An 18,830-nucleotide genomic window follows, 5' to 3' on the forward strand; every position below is an offset into this window, starting at 1 on the left:
TCTCTGCTCCCGCTCATCTTTCAGATGACACATTCTTTTTTTTTAATGTTTATTTATTTTTGAAAGACAGAGAGTATGGGGTGCCTGGGTGGCTCAGTTGGTTAAGCGTCCGACTTCGGCTCAGGTCATGATCTCACAGTCTGTGAGTTCGAGCCCTGCGTCGGGCTCTGTGCTGACAGCTCAGAGCCTGGAGCCCATTTCAGATTCTGTGTCTCCCTCTCTCTCTGCCCCTCCCCTGTTCATGCTCTGTCTCTGTCTCAAAAATAAATAAACATTAAAAAAAAATTAAAAAAAAAAAAAAGAAAGACAGAGAGTATGAGTGGGGGGGGGCAGCAGGGGGGGGGAGCAGAGAGTCTGAAGTGGGCTCTGCACTGACAGCAGAGAACCTGATGTGGGGCTTGAACTCACAAACCATTTGAACTCAAAGCCTAAGCTGAAGTCCAACACTTAACTGACAGAGCCACCCAAGCGCCCCATCAAGTGACACATTCTTTATGAAACTTGCCACAACCACCCTGGTTCTCATACACATTTGACTCTGATTTCCTGGGTACTTTGACCATACCAATGTTATACTTGATTATTTGCTAATATTGTTTTCCAACTGTTCTGCGTACTACTGGCCTCTCAGGCATATTATAAGAACTATATCTTTTTTAAAAAAATGTTTATTTATTTTGAGAAAGAGAGGGGGGTGGGGCAGAGAGAGAGGAGAGAGAGTCCCCAGCAGGCTTCATGCTGTCAGCACTGAGCCTGACGCAGGGCTCAATCCCACAAACCATGAGATTACGACCTGAGCTGAAACCAAGAGTTGGACGCTTAACTGACTGAGCTACTCAGGCACCCTTAAGAACTATATCTTTAAAAAATTTGTTTTGTAATTTTTAAATGTTTATTTATTTTTGAAAGAGAAAGAGACAGAGTGTGAGTAGAGGAGGCGCAGAGAGAGAGGGAGACACAGAACCTGAAGCAGGTTCCAGGCTCCAAGCTGCCAGCACAGAGCCTGATGCGGGGCTCGAACTCACACACTGAGAGATCATGACCTGAGCCAAAGTCAGGCGCTTAACTGACTGAGCTACACAGGTGCCCTAAGAACTATATCTTAAGTGCAGCAGTGACCAAAGCCTTTGACAATAGTAGGTGTATAATAAATTATTTGTTGATTGATGGACAGAACAATAGTGAATACTGTTGAATGAGAAAAATTTATAAAATCTGTGAGAAGAGGGGATGATGAAGAGGTCATGTGGATACTTTCTCTTGTTAGGTTTTAAAGAGTAAATCCAGGTAAAATTTTTAAAAATATCATGCTTATTTGTCAGAGGATATAACTCAAAAATTGTTTTGGAGGGGCGCCTGGGTGGCTCAGTCGGTTAAGCGGCCGACTTTGGCTCAGGTCACGTTCTCGCGGTCCGTGAGTTCGAGCCCCGCGTCAGGCTCTGGGCTGATGGCTCAGAGCCTGGAGCCTGCTTCCGATTCTGTGTCTCCCTCTCTCTCTGCCCCTCCCCCGTTCATGCTCTGTTTCTCTCTGTCTCAAAAATAAATAAAACATTAAAAAAAAATTTAAAAAAAATTGTTTTGGAAAAATACTCCTTCCTGAAGAATAGAGTTGAGAACCACTGATGTAAACAAATGTAGGCTTTCTTTAAAGTGGGGGAGGGGCTTGACCATGGCATTTTCTACTTCCAATGTCAGGTTTCTTTGATATAGTTCCAAACTGTAAATTTGACATTGTTATTATGAGGAAAATTAATATTCCCAAGTCCTCTGTTGGAACTCATACTCTAATAAAAAAATTGACCTCTGTATCCCAAATCTATGAAAAATAAACACAATGAATCCTGCATACTGAAAAATACAAACCTTTTATGTAAAGAACAAAGAGATCTCTGAGTTGAATTGTACAAATATTATTTGCTGTAGGCCATCTAATGGTGTACTGTAACTAGAAATTATTTGCAACCAAAGCATATGGTAATTCCATAAAGCTGCCACACTAGACTTCCAAATAACACATCTAAAGGAAAAAGTCAAATGTGCTTCACTCACAGCAAGATATAAAACTGTTGTGAAAAAAAAATTGTTGCTGGTTTCTTTCATTTGCTGTTTCTACTGCCTTTCTATGATGGGCTCTCTTAGGGTTCGAGTTGTGTCCCCCAAGATATTTTGTTGGAGTCCTAACTTCCAGTACCTCAGAATGTGACTATATTAGGAGATAGGGTCTTTTTTTCCCTATGTTTTTACTTATTTATTTATTTTGAAAGAGAGAGAGAGTGCACAAGCAGGGGAGGGGCAGAGAGAGGGAGAGAGAATCTCAAGCAGAGCCCCACATAGTGCTAGAACTCATGAACCGTGAGATCATGATGTGAGCCGACATTGAGAGCAGCTTAACCAACTGAGCCACCCAGGCATCCAGGACATAGGGTTTTTAAAAAGGTGATCAAATTAAAATGAGGTTATTAGGGTGGGCACTAATCCCATGTGACTGGTGTCCTAACAAGGAGAGGGGGATTAGGATGCAGGCACACACAGAGGAAAGACATGATGAAGACACTGAGGAAAGGTGACCATCTACAAGCCAAGAAGAGTGGCCTCAGAAGAAAGCAATTCTGCTGACACCTAGATTCTGTACTGCTAGCTTCTAGAAATGTGAAAAAATAAATTGCAATCTTTTGAGCCCTCCAGTCCATCATACTATGTCACAGAAGCTCTAGCAAATGATAGGAAGCACCTTTCCATCTTCCCCTGCGGTCATGTATAAGGCCTTTTGGCTTTCCAGTGACCACTCTCCTACTCCTCTGCAGGTCAAAGCACCACACTGCCCAGCTGATCTGGATGGAATTTGATTTTGAGATCCATGATCAAGTACCAATTTGACTCATATTAGAAAGTTTCCATGAGGACATTTATAGGTATCAGAAGAAAGAGAAGCATGGCAGCTTTGAATAATTACAGGCAGCAGATGAAATTAGGAATGAGACTTTCTCACTGATCCAAATGCATCCTAGAAGTCAAACCCATCCTGGTCTGGAGATGCTCTGAGGAAACGAACCTATTATCACTTGTGCAATGACAGATGCCACTCTGAATTTTGAAATAGAGTTCTGCTGTTTCCTAGCTGTATTTCTTCATTTTCTCAGGTACACATCATTTTCCACATAAAAAGTAGGGTTAATATAGTGCCTACTTTCTTAGAGTGAGCATGAAGATTACCTGACTTAGCCCATGTGTGTGGCTGAGAGAAAGCAATCCATAAATGTTAACTATTATTCTTATCATTAATATTAGGTAGTAGTTTTGTATGTGTTGTACATTTAATGTGATCTTTTCTAGTCTCACTTGTATTGTTTTCTTATACATTTTGCCTCAAATTCCTGATTATGATACATAAAGACACAGGGTTATTGTACCCCAAAACACAGAGATTTAGTTTCATATAAAATGATGTGTTTTTTTTTTTCTAAACTATTATCATTATTGCATTGGGAAGTGTTAAGAAGACTAGTTAGAGATAGTCTGAATAAGTCAGTCTAGGGGGAATATATGGCAAACCAGAAAAATCAGATTCCAGTCGAAGATGGCATGGTTATGAATTAACCATAAATTCAAATTATGGACAGATAATGTATATCATATATATTAGCAGTCACACATTCCATTAGAAGCCGCGTTTACTTCATATTGCATATTCAAAATTTGCAAATGGCTGATGCTTCAGCATTGTGGAAATACTTAACAATTTTGAGGGGATTTTGACAGTTAGTTTAAAAATACACTCATAATAAATATGCACTGGAAATAATTTCATGAGCATGCTATAATTTAAAGTATTGATGTGAAACTGAAGATGATTTTATTATTTCATTTTCTCAAGTACTAAGATGCATGTTGGATTTATTTAGAGTAGCAGTTTTTCAAATAATAATTTATTTACATAATTATTAATACATTCTAGACCACTAAAACTGTCCCATTTAAAAAAACATATAGTATGATTTTTGGCTTTGCATCACTGGAAATACTTGCTGATGGATAGATTTGTTTTAATATCAGTCGATCATACACATGCAATTATTTTTTATCATATGTTAGAGTGAAAACAAGTTTTATTTTAGAAGACATGGAAATGAATATTATGTCATAATTCTAAACACTCAAGAAGTCCAAAATTGATGAAAGCTTAAAAAATATGCTGTGATGTTGACAAGACATGAGAATTTTTGCCTCACACACAATAGCAAGTCACATTTTTTCATGAATGAATATTTTCTTTTAAGAATACTTAAAAATACACACACACAAAGAATACTTAAAAGTACAGAAATTCATGCACAATCAACTCACTGTGTTTATATAGGAAATAAAGAGAAATGATGAAACAAGGAGATTAAAACAGAAAAAAAAAGCCATCATATTATGGGGAGAAGAATTTATTAAATTTAGCTCATAATAACAACTACTTATTAAATAGTCACTATGTGCTTTACATGCTGTAAATTACTGAGTCACTTAAAAAATTTTTAAAAAGTGATAAAAGGATAAAGGAGAAGGAGAAAAAAAAAGGCCACCATCACAGTCCTCTCCTTCATCCCATGGGGAGTCTTTCTGAATTTACAGTATGTTAAAATTTGGAAAATACTGTAATTAAAGGCTCCAATTAAATATACTTAGCAGATTCACCTTTCAGTTACAAAACTAGAGAGAAGGACTTCAAATCACCCAGAAGAACTTAGTCCACCTTGAATATTAGCACAGAGTTGAACATCTCCAGCAGTTTTCTGTAGCTGTTCTTGACGGCTACTTGCATCCTGCTCTGATCTTCGGGCAGGGCCTCCTCTTTACCGCATGGCTCTGACTGCCAGAGAGGTGAATGTGCACCATTCCCTCCCTCCTACCTGCTAGAGTCACTGGGTACCTGGAAAGCCACCTCACATGGGCACAGACACCTCAAAAGAGGCATCAACAACACTCACAGTGGCTTGCTTCCTGGAAGCCATTTTTACCATGGCTGAGGAAAGCACCTTGAGCACCGTGACTTTAACGGCACCCACAAAATAACAAGGTAATAAACAAGGCTGGAAGAGGAACAATGAGGGGGAAATATTCAAAATAACCAATCCAACCAAATCTAATGACACATTCAATTGATGTAATCAAGGTTCTTTAATAACTGAGATTTTGTCTACATTCTCAAAAGAAATGTGAAATAATGTGAATGACCGCATTTCTCAAATTGCCCTAGGATGTGCTGCTATCTTCATTACAATTTGGGCCAAGAAAATTGGGGGGAATAGGGAGAAAGTGCAGGAACTCTTTGAATTCTGGCTTCAAATATAAATGGGTTCCTCACAATTTCCAGCAAAGGTGTTTAACATGGTGGATGTAGGCACAGGCCTGGACAATTTACATTTATGGGGAGCAAATCACAGATCATGAAATTTAGGGCCAGAGAGTCTTTAGAAGTCACTTTGTCCAGTCCCTCATTTTTGATGTGAGAAACTGAGACTCAAAATATGAACTGACTTCCCCAATACAACACCATGGCCTCCTGGGACAGAGGGGTCAAGGGCTTAGATCTCCCTTGAGGTCTTGAAAATTATGACACAAGTTGCCAGGGGTTACTGGTGTATGGAGACCACATCTGCAACATTTCTTTAAGATAAGTAGTGAAATAGAAATATAACTGATGCCTCCACTCCCATTCTCAATTCCAAAGAAAACAAACCACTTTACTCACCTGCAGGGAAAAACTCGCCCATTTTCTTTCTGTAGATTTTAAAGTCAACTTCTAAGAAGACACAGAAGATGATCCGGTCCACCTAGAGGCAAACAATAAATACTCAAAGTGAAGGATAATATGGTGACCCTGGGATATGAGAAATATTCCACAACATGGTCTTGGAACAACAGCGACAAAAAGAAACAAATAGAAAAGCCTTCTGCAGATTCTTGATGCTATACTGCTAACTGTATGACAGTATTGAGTGAAGTTCAAGTGTGTATTTGTGTGTATGTGTGTGTGTGTGTGTGTGTGTGTGTGTACTCTTTATGTGAATAAGCCCATGGGCTCTTTGGCGGAAAGATGTTATATAAATCAAATAAGAAATAATAAATGACAATAAGCCACTTTGCAGCAAGCTATAAATAAGATCGGAGATTCAGACAGGATACCTAGACTTTATGTCCTATAAAACAACCATACGAGAGGTATAGCAGAATGACAATCAAGTATGTCAGTAAACAAAGAGCTCTTTGTCCTACCCTTCTTAGACAAATATGTTTATCAAACCTGTTAGTATTTGAACATGGCCTATAAAGCTTCTTGTAGTTTAATTTGCTTTTAGCTTAACATTCTCAGAAATGCAACAGAAGTAAAACATAATTAGTTGACAGTGATGTGAGGTCAATATAACTTTAATCTGGTAGATATTGTTGACTAAGTAAATGCCACCTCAAGAGTAAAACAAGAGATTGTACAAATCTCTTCTTTCTGTTTTGAGAGGGCTTCTATACATAAGGTGTTTGAGACATTCAGAGAATAATATGGTAAACAGAAGAGAGATGGGGTGGGGCGCCTGGGTGGCGCAGTCGGTTAAGCGTCCGACTTCAGCCAGGTCACGATCTCACGGTCCGTGAGTTCGAGCCCCGCGTCAGGCTCTGAGCCCCGCGTCAGGCGCTGGGCTGATGGCTCGGAGCCTGGAGCCTGTTTCCGATTCTGTGTCTCCCTCTCTCTCTCTGCCCCTCCCCCGTTCATGCTCTGTCTCTCTCTGTCCCAAAAATAAAAAAAAAAAAAAAAAAAAAAAAAAAAAAGAGAGATGGGGTACATCTAATAGCTCACGTATATCTGATATTAAATCAGTGACTCAATTTCATGTCTTGAAAATAAACACCCCTTTAGATCCTTTATTTTAAGAGTCTACGAAAAGTTAAAAATTACTCGATCTATCAAACTACAACTGGTAATTGAGTAGAACATCAAAGGAGGCATTTCTCATGGCAATGGGGAATAAAGGTGGGGTGTGCACAGGGCAGGACATGAATGAACCCACATGGATGTCATCCCCCTAGCCCTTCAGCTCTCCCAGCCTGTGTGGTACAGAGTCAACCCTAGGCAAGTCCAAAGTTCCCAGCGGGACAGAAGATCTACAGGGATAGGTCGGTAGGGAGGGCTAGGACACAAGGAATGGTCAGGGTTTCCTGTTGGAAGCTCAGAGACGTAGCTCCCTGATCCCTGCACAAGTCCATTTGGGCAGCCTGCTGGGCAGTTGCTGGACTTCTATGCTGTAATCACTAAATACCACGCAGCCCCAGTAATCCCTGCCCATAGGATGGATTGTAAGAGAAAGCATCTGGCATTCAGAAATGGAAGGACTGGGCTGCAAATAAACCTTATTTTCTTTTTACTGTATTCACTTGAGTTTCTGGTGTCCAGTCCTGTCTGCATATCATTAACATTTTCTACAAACGCAACAACCATCACCATCAACTCACTCTTCGGGTGAAATGTAAATTGAGTTGAATAAATGATTAGCTGTCTGTGCAAAACTGAATGCTCATCTATGCTCTCCTTCTGGTGTGTTTATGCCCTATAGCTAAAGATAAGAATCATAATGTTGAGCGATAGAAATGAGTTACAAAAAACATTCTCTATGATACCATTTATACACATTTTTAAAACACAAAGATATAACAGTGTAGGGATTCATTGAAAAGCACTGATATAGAGAAACATTCTTAGAAATGTCACACATGAATTTCAGGAAAGAGACTTGAGAAAAATATGGCACACGGGTAGTAGCTATTAAACTATGGGGGCAAGTACATAGATATCATATTATTTTCTATACTTTTTGGTATATTTGAGAAGTTTTATAATTGAAAGTCCTAACACCAAAAATAAGACTCTGTGCTAGACATACTCTACTCTCTAGCTGTATTGAACTACTTGTAGTTCTCAAACGCCATAATTATCCTTACTTCCACACCTATCACAGTTGACTTTTCACCAGGCTTCAGATGGTCAGATTATTTCTAAAGCCACCTAATTGAGATCAAAATCAAAACAAGAAAACTTGATTCAAAGCAGATCTAAGGAGACCAAACTGGAAAGTCTCATTTTTACTCATTTCTCCCTATTTTTGTGTACTCAATATGAATTATGGATTTTTTTAACCCTCCTGTTGCTTGTGAGTATGTGTGTGTGTGTGTTTTCTGTGTGTGCATTTGCATGGGGAAGGGTTAGTGGTGGTAATGCTATTCATTTCTGTCAAGGGAGCTTTTAACCACCACAGAAACTAAATGCAGATTTCTTAAATATTGCAAAGGATTATAATCCACCTTTTAGCATTTTAGGTTTTGTTACCATGGAAATGGTATGTCCAAATTTCAGCGGCCTGATTTATTTTCCCAAAGAGTAGATGGATGATGGGGGAAAAGTGCTTTTATTTTAAACTAATTGAGTGACCCATTTCCCTGCCCTTACCCTGAGGCATAACACTGAAAATATCCTGGAAGTAAGTTGAATACAAGAATTAACCCTCACCTACCAAGTACTTGCATATACGCATGTACTTACATATGTGTACATAAACTTATTGTCTGGGGTTATTGCTGGAAAAGAGCTCTGTTAGTTGACAAGCTCTGTGTTTATAAACTCAGAGTGGATATTGATCACTGCTTATGATACATTGTATTTTCCAAGATGGCATGCAATAAGATATCCCATCGCTCAGACTCTCTTAAAATGTAATGCTAATACTCTTTTCATTGAGAATGGGATCTATATTTCCTCCTCTTGAATCTATGATTGCAGAAATACTATGTGACAGAAATACTATATGACTTCCAAGTCTATGTCATAAGAGGTGATACAGTTTCTGCCTGGTCCTTTTGGGATGATTGCTCTTGTACTCAATCTTCATGCTATGAGGAAGCAGACAGACCACATGGAGAGTCCATGTGTACAAGTTCTAGCCAATAATCCTACCTAAAAGTGAGTAGCCTCTCAATGACTTCACCTCCTAGTTTTTGACCTACCCCAGGTGATGCCCCATGGAGCAGAGATTGGTTGTTCCTGCTAAACTCTGCCCAAATTGTAGATTTATGAACAAAAGAGAAATACATAGCCAGAAATCTGATATTCTGGTTTCTTCCTATTGCCAATTGTTTGGATTCTTGCTTTTCTAGCTGTGTAGTACTGGATCTCTCTTGAAAGGCTCAGACCAAATGGATCAAGATCAAGTAGAAGCCACAATGGGGTGACAAGAAGAATATAGAAAGTCTAACTGGTCCATGGCTGAGAGGTTGGAAATCTGACTTGCACAAAGGGGAATGAGCTGGGTGATCCATTCTAGCCCCAGATAAATTACATGAGAATATATAAGAATGCCTCACTATTGAGTATTGAGGCTCAGGAGCATATTTTCAATCTGTCTTTTATGTTGGGCAATAGAACAATTTTGTAAAACGGTTGTTCTTGAGAGACTATATTTATTCATCTATTTAAGAGATATTAGCTGAGCACCTCCAATTTCTTGGGGCTCACCCATGTGCCATTTTCTCACAAGAAAACTTGAATCCAGGTGCTTTTTTGTCAAGGTCAAATAATTAGTGGCAAAATCTCAGGCATCTTAACTTGACATCCAATGTTCTTTCTGTGGTATCACCCCAATGGAGATACATGGGACTGAGTTTCTAGGCCTGTCACTAGCTCTGTGACATTGGACAAGCTATTATCTCTCTGGGACCCGGCTTTCACGTCTTATGAAGAAAGAATTGAACTAAATAACATCTATAGTTTCTTTCTTTCTTTCAAAAGTTTTTTTTAAATGTTTATTTATTTTGCATGAGAGAGAGGGAGAGAGAGTGCAAGAGAGAGAGAGTGGGGGAGAGTCAGAGAGGGAGGGAGAGAGAAATCCCAAGCAGACTCCATGGCACTGTCAGCGCACAGTCAGTCACGGGCTCAAACTCTCAACCGCGAGATCATGACCTGAGCCAAAAGCAAGAGTCGGACACTTAACTAACTGAGCCACCCAGGCACCCCTCTTTTTTTCTTTTTAATATCTCATTCATAGCCTATCCCTGTGGTAATTTTGTACTATGTCAATTTAGCTAAGCTGGAATAACGCTTCTCTGAATGGTTCGATGTTAGCATTGGCCACAGAGAAATTTCCATGAGATTTTGAGGGCAGAAGTGGAGCTGCAGCCATGGTACTAGGCAGGTGGCTGGAGGACTCCAGGCAGGTGGGGTGCACTGCTGCTCATCAGCTGGTGTCGGTTAGCAGCTGGGCTCACAGCTTCTTCAGCTCCTGCTCTTTCTCCCAACTCAGGTTCTCTCGGTCTAGGCCAGGCACACATGTAACTCTGCTTCAAGGGCACCAGTTCCTTCTGTAGGGCTTTGCAGCTTTGGCGTTCCATCCAGGGAGACAGATGCATGTGGCAGATTGTGTGGTTCCAGTTTGCTCCTATGGTTTCTACTTTGACCTTGTTCTCCCCCACTTTGCATCCAACTTTCCTGTTCATCACTTTTTTTAACATTTATTTTTGAGAGACAGAAGGAGAACATGAGCAGTGGAGGGGCAGAGAGAGAATCAGACACAGAATCCAAAGCAGGCTCCAGGCTCTGAGCTGTCAGCACAGAGCCCGACGCAGGGCTGAACCTCATGAATCATGAGATCATGACCTGAGCTGAAGTTGGACAGTTAACAGACTGAGCGACCCAGGTGCCCCTCCTCTTCATCACTTTTGACCTGTCTCTTGACTACCTGCCCTGCTGACACACTCCAGGCCTGGTCAGATGCAGAGGCAATAGCCTTCCACAGACTCCTTTCACCAGCTCCTCTCATGGGTACTGGGTAAGGGCTTTGCTCTGCTCAGTCAACTATCCCCTTGAAATTTACACCCACAATTGTATAAGATCTAATCCCTATAATAAATCCTGTATTCCGTATCACTCATAAGGTTCTGCTTCTCCAATTAAACCCCAACTGATGTAATCTTTAATAACATTTCATTGAATAACATGTACAGGAACACAATGAAGGGCAAAAAAATAAGCAGTGTTCCTTTTTGGAGGTGTATAACCTGTCAAGGCTACTCAAATTCCAATTACTTTCCTCTAGATGAACTCTGATCGGTTCTAGCCCATCTTCCTGGTGAGCTTACTAAAGTGTACCTAGACACTTTTGTAGTTAAAGCAACTCTGTGTACTTGAAATGACTCACACATTTTTTGTTCTTTTATGAACAAGTTGTCAGGAAACTCAGATGGGTCCTCAGGCTACAACATAATTATAAATAATACATGGGGCAACATTTATATTTTTAGGAATTAACAACTTAATGTAGTCCTCATTCTGCCTTAAACCAGAACCCTATGACAATTTGGTGGTGCTCAGTTTTGTATTACCTGTGCATAGTGTATGTCCTGATGCATAATAGGAGCTTTGTAAATATTTGCAGAGTACATGTTTAGGCAAATAGACCTGACTAAAATTAAGTACATGGCAGATATTTTTCGTGGGCTTTTAGTTCCAGAACCAAAAAAATAACTTTTTTTGAGAGACAGACTTTCCTTTATGTTTGCCAGAAGACCAGAGAACAGAATTATAGAGAAGCCTGAGTGCTTTTGCAAAGAAGAAAGGAGCTATATAAAGGGTACAAGGCATTTGTCACCAACTGTCATCTTATCCAATGATACTATGCTGAGCACAATGCCTTTTGAACTCAGTGCTGATGTTTGTTAGTTTCAGAATAGAAACAATGATGATGCCTGTAAATTGCAATATATTAAAAATTAGAAGGGCTTTTTTTTTTTAAGTGAAAAGACAATACCAGGTGTTGGCAGAAATGTGAATTAACAAGTACTTTTCTTGTACTGCTTTTGGGAGTAAAAACTGGTGCAACCACTTTGGAAAATTATTTGGCAGTATCCACTAAATTAGCTGAATTTGTGCTATCCTATTTTACCATCCAATTTTACTCTTAGGTAAACATCCAGAAGAATATACATATATCTTCACAAAAGGACACATATCACAATATTTGTAGCAGCACTAATTGTAATATCTTCAAACTCGAAGCTACTTAAATGCCTAAAATGGTAGAATGGATAAATAGTTGTGATCTATCAATGCAGTGGGATATTAGAAAGGAATGAGAATGGGAAGTTTGCAAATACACAAAATCTTATAAACAAACAGAACATTGAGTAAAATAATCCAGAAAGAAAGGGGACACACTGGATGATTCTAGTTCTATAAAGTTCAAAAATGTTAGAGAAATAGTCAATATCATCCATGGTGTTAGAAGTTACTATAGCAATTACTCTGGGGAGGAGGTTGGTGAAAACAGACCAAGGGGAGTACCTGGGCTGCTGGGTTTTTGATCTGGGTGCTGGTTCCATGGATGTATTCGGTTTGTGGAAATTCATCAAGCAGCGCACTTAGGATCTGTGTACTTTTCTGTATGTTATACTTCAATAAGAATCTTTTTAAAGGTTGAAAGTTTTCTGTTACAGTTGTCTTGGTCAGCAATCAAAAATCTATTTTCATTGACTTTGAGGTCAAAAAAGTCCTTTAAAAGCTGACCTTCTAAAGGCAATCTCTCTCTATATTTCCACCGATGCCAACTGTAGTTCACCCATCAAGGCGTCTAGGAGTAAAGATGTATTTCTTACACCAAGATAGCCATTAATCCACAGTGGGGGGTTTTATTCCCCATAAACATGATAACATGAGTTCTATTAAACTTTTTCAGCATCATGTCCACTGCCCCTGAAGAGGGTTACACAGTGAACAGGTTTGGAGTATCTACAGCTGACCTCCATTTTTCACGGCTACCAGTCTTAGGGCAGCTAAGATTATCCTGTGTTCAGTGAGATTGGGGAATGAATGGAGTCTGATGAATGTAATTTTCTTTCCCAGTGACAAATGACAAACATTTAAATATTTGGTGTGCATGCAAATACCACTTTAACTAAGAACTGATGGATGGTTATCCAGTGTAAATGCAGCCTGATGGGCAATGGGGGTGAAGTCTCAGTCTTCCTGAAAGATAATCTAGCAGCCTCACCATGCACTAGCTTGGATATTGGGGTATCTTCACCAAATAGTGGCCGCTGCTAACAAGTGAATGAAATTTCAGGGATTAAGCATCAAACTTGTAGAAGGACAGGTTTTGAGGGAGGTAAAAGACCAGGATGACTGGAGCATGCTTGGTGCTATGAGTAAATCGAGGTTAAATGGAGTAACAAAGGGACAAGGTCACTACAGATTAACTAAAGAACAAAAACAAGAAGTTGAGATGTCTGGGTGCTGGCAGCCCCTCCTACAACAGGTGGAATAAAGGAGACCAACCGGTCCTTCTCCCAGTGTATTAGTTCTCTGTTGCTGCATAACAAATCTCTACAACCTTAGCGGCTGAAAGCAACAAATTTTATTGTCTCATGGCTTCTGTAGGTAGGTCAAAAGTCTGGGCCCAATGGTGTTGGGTCCTCTGCTCAGGGTCTCAAAAGCTATAATCAAGGTGTTAGCTGCACTGTACTTCTTACCTGAGGCTCGGGCCTCCTTGCAAGCTCATTCAGGTTGCTAGAAGAATTTAGTTACTTATGTTGGTAGGACTGAGGTCCCTGTTTTCTTTCTAGCTGTCAACCAGGGACAGCCTGTAGCTTCTACAGGCCACCACCAGGGGGCCCTGAAAGGCTGTTAAGGACCTGGATGCTTTCTTTCTTCAGGCCAGCAAGAGTGTGTCTCTATGAGTTTCTCCATCTCCAGACTCTGAAGTCTTTTAGAGACCACCTAGTTAGGTAAGCCAACCAGGTCATTTTCCCTTGTAATGAACACAACTGATTAAATGCCTTGATTACATCTACAAAAATCTCTTTGACTTAATCCAGGGAATACCTGCCCCATCTATTCACAGGGGTAGTCAAGGGGAGAAGAGTGGACAAGGTTTGCACACAAAGGAGTAGCCATCGGGGACATATGTGAGGCTTCTTCCTCTCACACCCAATCACCTCCATGTAACTAGATGCCTATGTTCCAATCTGGACATGGCTTTGAGTAGGCCACTTAACCTTTCTAAGCTTCAGTCTCCTTATCTCTAAAATGGAAATGTTGACCTTGAGGAGGTTGGTATATTAGTTTTCCATTGCTGCATAACAAATTAGCACAAACTCTGTGGCCTACGACAACCCCTGCTTATTAGCTTATGGTTCTGTAGGTCAAAGATTTGGTATAATTGGCATGGTATAACTGGGTTCTCTGAGCAGGGTATCATAAAGGTAAAATCAAGGTGTTAGCTGGACTGAATTCTTGTCTGGAGGCTATGGAGAGAAATCCACTGCCAAGTTCATCCTTGTTTTTGCCAGAAATTCAGTTCCTTGCAGTTGTAGGACTGAGGTTTCCATGTCCTCCTTTGCTGTCGGCTGGGGATCACTCTCAGCTCCTAGAGGCCACCGCATTACTTGCCAGACGTCCACCTCCACTTTCAAACCAGCAAAAGTGTATCAAATCCTTCTTGATTTTGAATCTCTGATTTCCTTCATATCTGACCAGATGTAAAGAATTTCTGTAATTAGGTCAGGCCTACCTGGAGTCTCCGTATATTAAGGCCAGCTGTTTGGGGACCTTAATGACATCTGCAAAATCCCTTCACGGCAGTACCTAGGTGGTTGTTTGAGTAACTGGGAGAAGGGATGTACACCAGCCGTTGGAATCTTGGGAGACTCTTAGAATCCTACCTGCTACAGTTGGCTTTAATGACCACACGAGATATTTGATCTGAAGTGCCTGGCAAAGAGTCTGACATATAGTAAATGTCCCATAAACATTGGTTATTTATTGATAAAGTCCTTATTCATAAGGTACCTGGAATACCTAGCAAACTGCTGGCCTATTGATATTATCATTGTTCACTTGGTGAGTCCTTTATTTCTACCCTGAACTTTTCAAACAGATCAAGGAAAAGTATGATCCAGATAGGGGAACACTGGAGGCACTTTTTCTGACTGTTATGCTGAAAGCCATTTTATTCCAGTTACAACTTTGCTGGGGAATTCTGTCTTAAAAGAAATATTTACAAAAATGGCCTATATTATATAGAAAAGAGCTAATTTTTTTTGTCTGACCATATCAGCCAGAGAAAGGGAAGAGTTGAGCTGCAGTAATAAAGAAGATTTCACAAGAGCCTATAGAAGTCTATGCCCGCCCTGATATTTTGATATCCTTGTCAAATGCCACTGAATATCATTCTTCAGGTTCTTGAAGATATATTAAGCATGTTCATATTTGTGTCTTCCACCACAGAAGCTAGTTGTTCAATCTCCAAATTACAGAATTGGAAGAGTTTGCTCTCATGTTCCCAGAGACTTTTGGATGAGTTGGAGAACATTTATAATCCATAAACACTCAAAGGGCATTTTCGCATTTTGAAATTGCTTCTGCATGCATAAAAGAAATCCTTTATTTTGGGGGGCTTTCTGCAAACTCAGTTCATCTGTCATTACTCTGTGGCAGCACAACTCAGTCTTGTTGTTTTGGTTTGATAAATTGCTCTTTTTGACTTTTCTTCAACTCTACATGAAAAAAAATGTCCATGTATCTGAAAAACCAGAAGTTATTTTGATTTGAGCTTCAGGCTCATTTGTACAAGTTAATTTCCAAGTCTGCTTCCTATCGATCAACACGGACACCCTCGCAAATGACACATCTGTCATGGTCCTTGAAGCTGCTCCATATGTTTAGCAAAGAAAAGATGCAGGCACACAAGGCTTAAGACCTACAGTTCTAAATGCTAATATAGCAGGCTCCGACTTTGTAACCAAAGAAATGATCTTGGGAGATACTGGGTAGAAATGTCAATGGAAGACAAACAACAGGTTTCTTTTTCATATTGGACAGAGTGCTGTGCTGTGCTGTGCTGTGCTGCTCAGATCTGCTCCCTCCTTTCAGGACTAGAGCACTCATTCTTCCCATTGTTGGAGGTGCTGGTGGCTGACAGCTCTGAGGAGATACTGACAGAGGACTGTTCTCTGCCCAAGAGAGCACCTCACCCGAGTTGACCCTCTTCCTGAAGTCAGCCTGCATCCAATGACTGACTCATGTGACAGGCCAAAGGCTGAGACCACTTCCCTCAATTTGATGCAACTCTGAAGTTATGTGCTGAATTGGGCCCTACCCCATACATGTATTGAAGTCCTAACCCTCAGGACCTCAGAATATGACTGTATTTGGAGTTAGTCTTTAAAGAGGTAATTAAGGTAAAATGAGATCATTGGGTGGGATCTAATCCAATAGGATTGGTGTCCTCATAGAAGATGTGATTAGTGGGGCACCTGGGTGGCTCAGTCGGTTAAGCTTCTGACTTTGGCTCAGGTCATGATCTCACAGTTCATGAGGTGGAGCCCCTCACTGCATCAGGCTCCCTGCTGTCAGCACAGAGCTCGATTCAGATCCTCGGTCCTCCCTGCTTTCTGTCCCTCCCCCACTCATGCTCTGTCTCTCAAAAATGAATAAATATTTTTTAAAAAATATGTTATTAGGACACCAATACATATAGAGGGAAGAAAATGTGAGGACACAGGTAAAGATGGCTATCTATAAGCCAAGGAGAAATTGACCCTGCTAACACTTTGATCTCGGACTTCTAGCCCCCAGAAGTATAAGAAAATAAATTTCTGTTGTTGAGGCTACCCCATCTGTGAAACTTTTTCATGGCAACCCAGCAGATAAATACATCTTCTCAGCATCAGAGCTCCTGATGGGTTCAACTTCTCCCTCTTCTCAATCCTGTTTCCCTCATTCCATGCTTCTCCCTGCCAGGTATTGATTCAAAGCATGAGCTAATAAACCTCTGGCTTGCAAATCCTTCTCAGTCTGCTTCCCAGAAAACTTGACCTATGACCTCTATTTTTGGCAATCTGAATGATTTTCTTTTCATGCCCACTTTGTACATCATTTTCAGTGATGCAAATGACAGTCACACATGAAGGCTAAGGTCTGCCCAACAGCTAAGTCTGCTATCAGCTTCTTGTGGAGAAGCCACTATATTCTGTGCTTGGGCTGATCAATGGTTAAGAGGCCAGGATTGGTTTCAAAAGAGCATTCAAAGTCAACATAAATGATACATGTGTCCTAAATAAAGTGACAGCATATTTGTTGAGATTGGGATTCCATCTGCCACTCACTCCTGGGAAATAAGTCTCTCAAAGCTCTTTGTGCCCTCTATTCTGAGGACTGGAAACTCGGCCCATGGGCCCATTGCAACTGTGCAATGAAAGCCACAAGTCAGGGTAAGGTCTGTCTCAATGTGGCTGAAGTCACTCAGAACTGAGACACATTTCTGTAGATGTATTTCTTGTTTCTGATGCTAGATGTATCTTTTTATACAAGAGTAATCAATTTCTGGGAAACCTGGGTAGCTCAGTTGGTTAAGTGTCCCACTCTTGATTTCGGCTCAGGTCACGATCTCACGGTTCCTAAGTTCAAGCCCTGTGTCGGGATCTGAGCTGACAGCGTGGAGCCTGCTTGGGATTCTCTCTTCCCCTCTCTTGCTGCCCCTCTCCTGCTTGTGCTCTCTCGCTCTCTCAAAATAAATAAATAAACATTAAAAAAAGAGTAATCAATTTCCTTATATGTAAGAGGTGGGTTGCTTAGAGGGATTTTAACAAATCCATAAAAGAGAAAGTGAGTCCATGTGGTCTAGAGAGGTGTTGTTGACATGCACTACGATGCTCTGTCCTCATTCTCTCAGGAGGTCTTAGTAGTGCAAGCCACAGAACACCCAAGCATCTGCGTTTCTGTGCCTAATGGTTTTCTTAATGCTTGGAGAAATAATGCTTGGTTTCAGAGGGTGGTGGCTGGATTACATGCCCTATGTTCACCTTCTTTACCCCTCCTTCACCCACAAATAATCTACCTGCACTAATTCTTATCTCAGGGTCTGCTTTTGGGAGAACCCAAATCAAGAAGAAAAGAGGAAGCAAATTGGGCAAATATCAACTTATCCTCTCAGTATCCGGCCTATCGAAGGTTAATTTAATATAATTCAGCTTCCAACTCAGTTAAGGTCTGGATCTCCTTCCCATGTTTTGCTCACACTTGCATGATGCCCTCGGTACCCTTCAACTGAGGAGACAGTGCCAGGAATAGGTCTTTAGACTCAAAGTTCTTCTTCACAATGTAGTCTGTGACATGAAATTACCCTGCCAATGATGGAGCTATTGTTTATCAAGCACTCATGCAGCTAAGTATCAACCCAGCTAACCCAGCTGCAATCCTCTATTGTACATTTCATACTCCTGCTTCTGAGAACACTCTGGTTCCTTTTTCTTTTATTTGATTAAGAACATCTGCAGAGGTGGTTCAGCTACAAAAGTTAGTAATTAATCTTTTTTTGTCACAGTAATTAAAAATTTCAAGGAAGAATTGTCATTCATCGCTGCTTATGAGGTTGCCCACGGCGGACAGTGTTTTATAAAAAGCCAACAAGTCATGACCTTAAAAATAAATAAATATCTCTCCTCAAAATAGGAATGCTATGCCAAGTGGCGAGGTGGCTCTGAAGCCTGGTCACGATGCTCAAGGGATGGGGGGCCACCACATAACTATGCAAACCCCTCATATGCATTCCCATTTTCTCAACATTTCCATTAGCATGTGACACGCATGCAGATATCATTTACAGTTCAAAAGAATCTCATTAACATATCATCCGAAAGAGCATTTTTGTGAGGACAATAGCTGTTTTTCTCAAGCTGGTGTCCCTCCCACTCCCACAAGAAAGAATCTTTTTGTTCAAAGGCAAAGCCCAAGAGAACAATCACTCTTGAGT

The 18,830-nt window shown here is 40.5% G+C and overlaps 1 protein-coding gene across 1 annotated transcript in view; it reads right to left on the reverse strand.

Annotated features, from left to right (window-relative positions):
- Window positions 1-18,830, reverse strand: part of MACROD2 (mono-ADP ribosylhydrolase 2) — a 2,034,677-nt gene that overhangs the window by 172,993 nt on the left and 1,842,854 nt on the right. Inside the window, exon 9 of the mRNA XM_060611757.3 lies at window positions 5,738-5,819. Within this exon, the coding sequence (XP_060467740.1) occupies window positions 5,738-5,819 (82 nt within the window). The remainder of the gene's footprint in view (window positions 1-5,737; window positions 5,820-18,830) is intronic.

This window comes from Panthera onca, chromosome A3 (genome assembly GCF_046562875.1).
Source record: "Panthera onca isolate mPanOnc1 chromosome A3, mPanOnc1 haplotype 2, whole genome shotgun sequence".
Classification (NCBI taxonomy): domain Eukaryota; kingdom Metazoa; phylum Chordata; class Mammalia; order Carnivora; family Felidae; genus Panthera; species Panthera onca.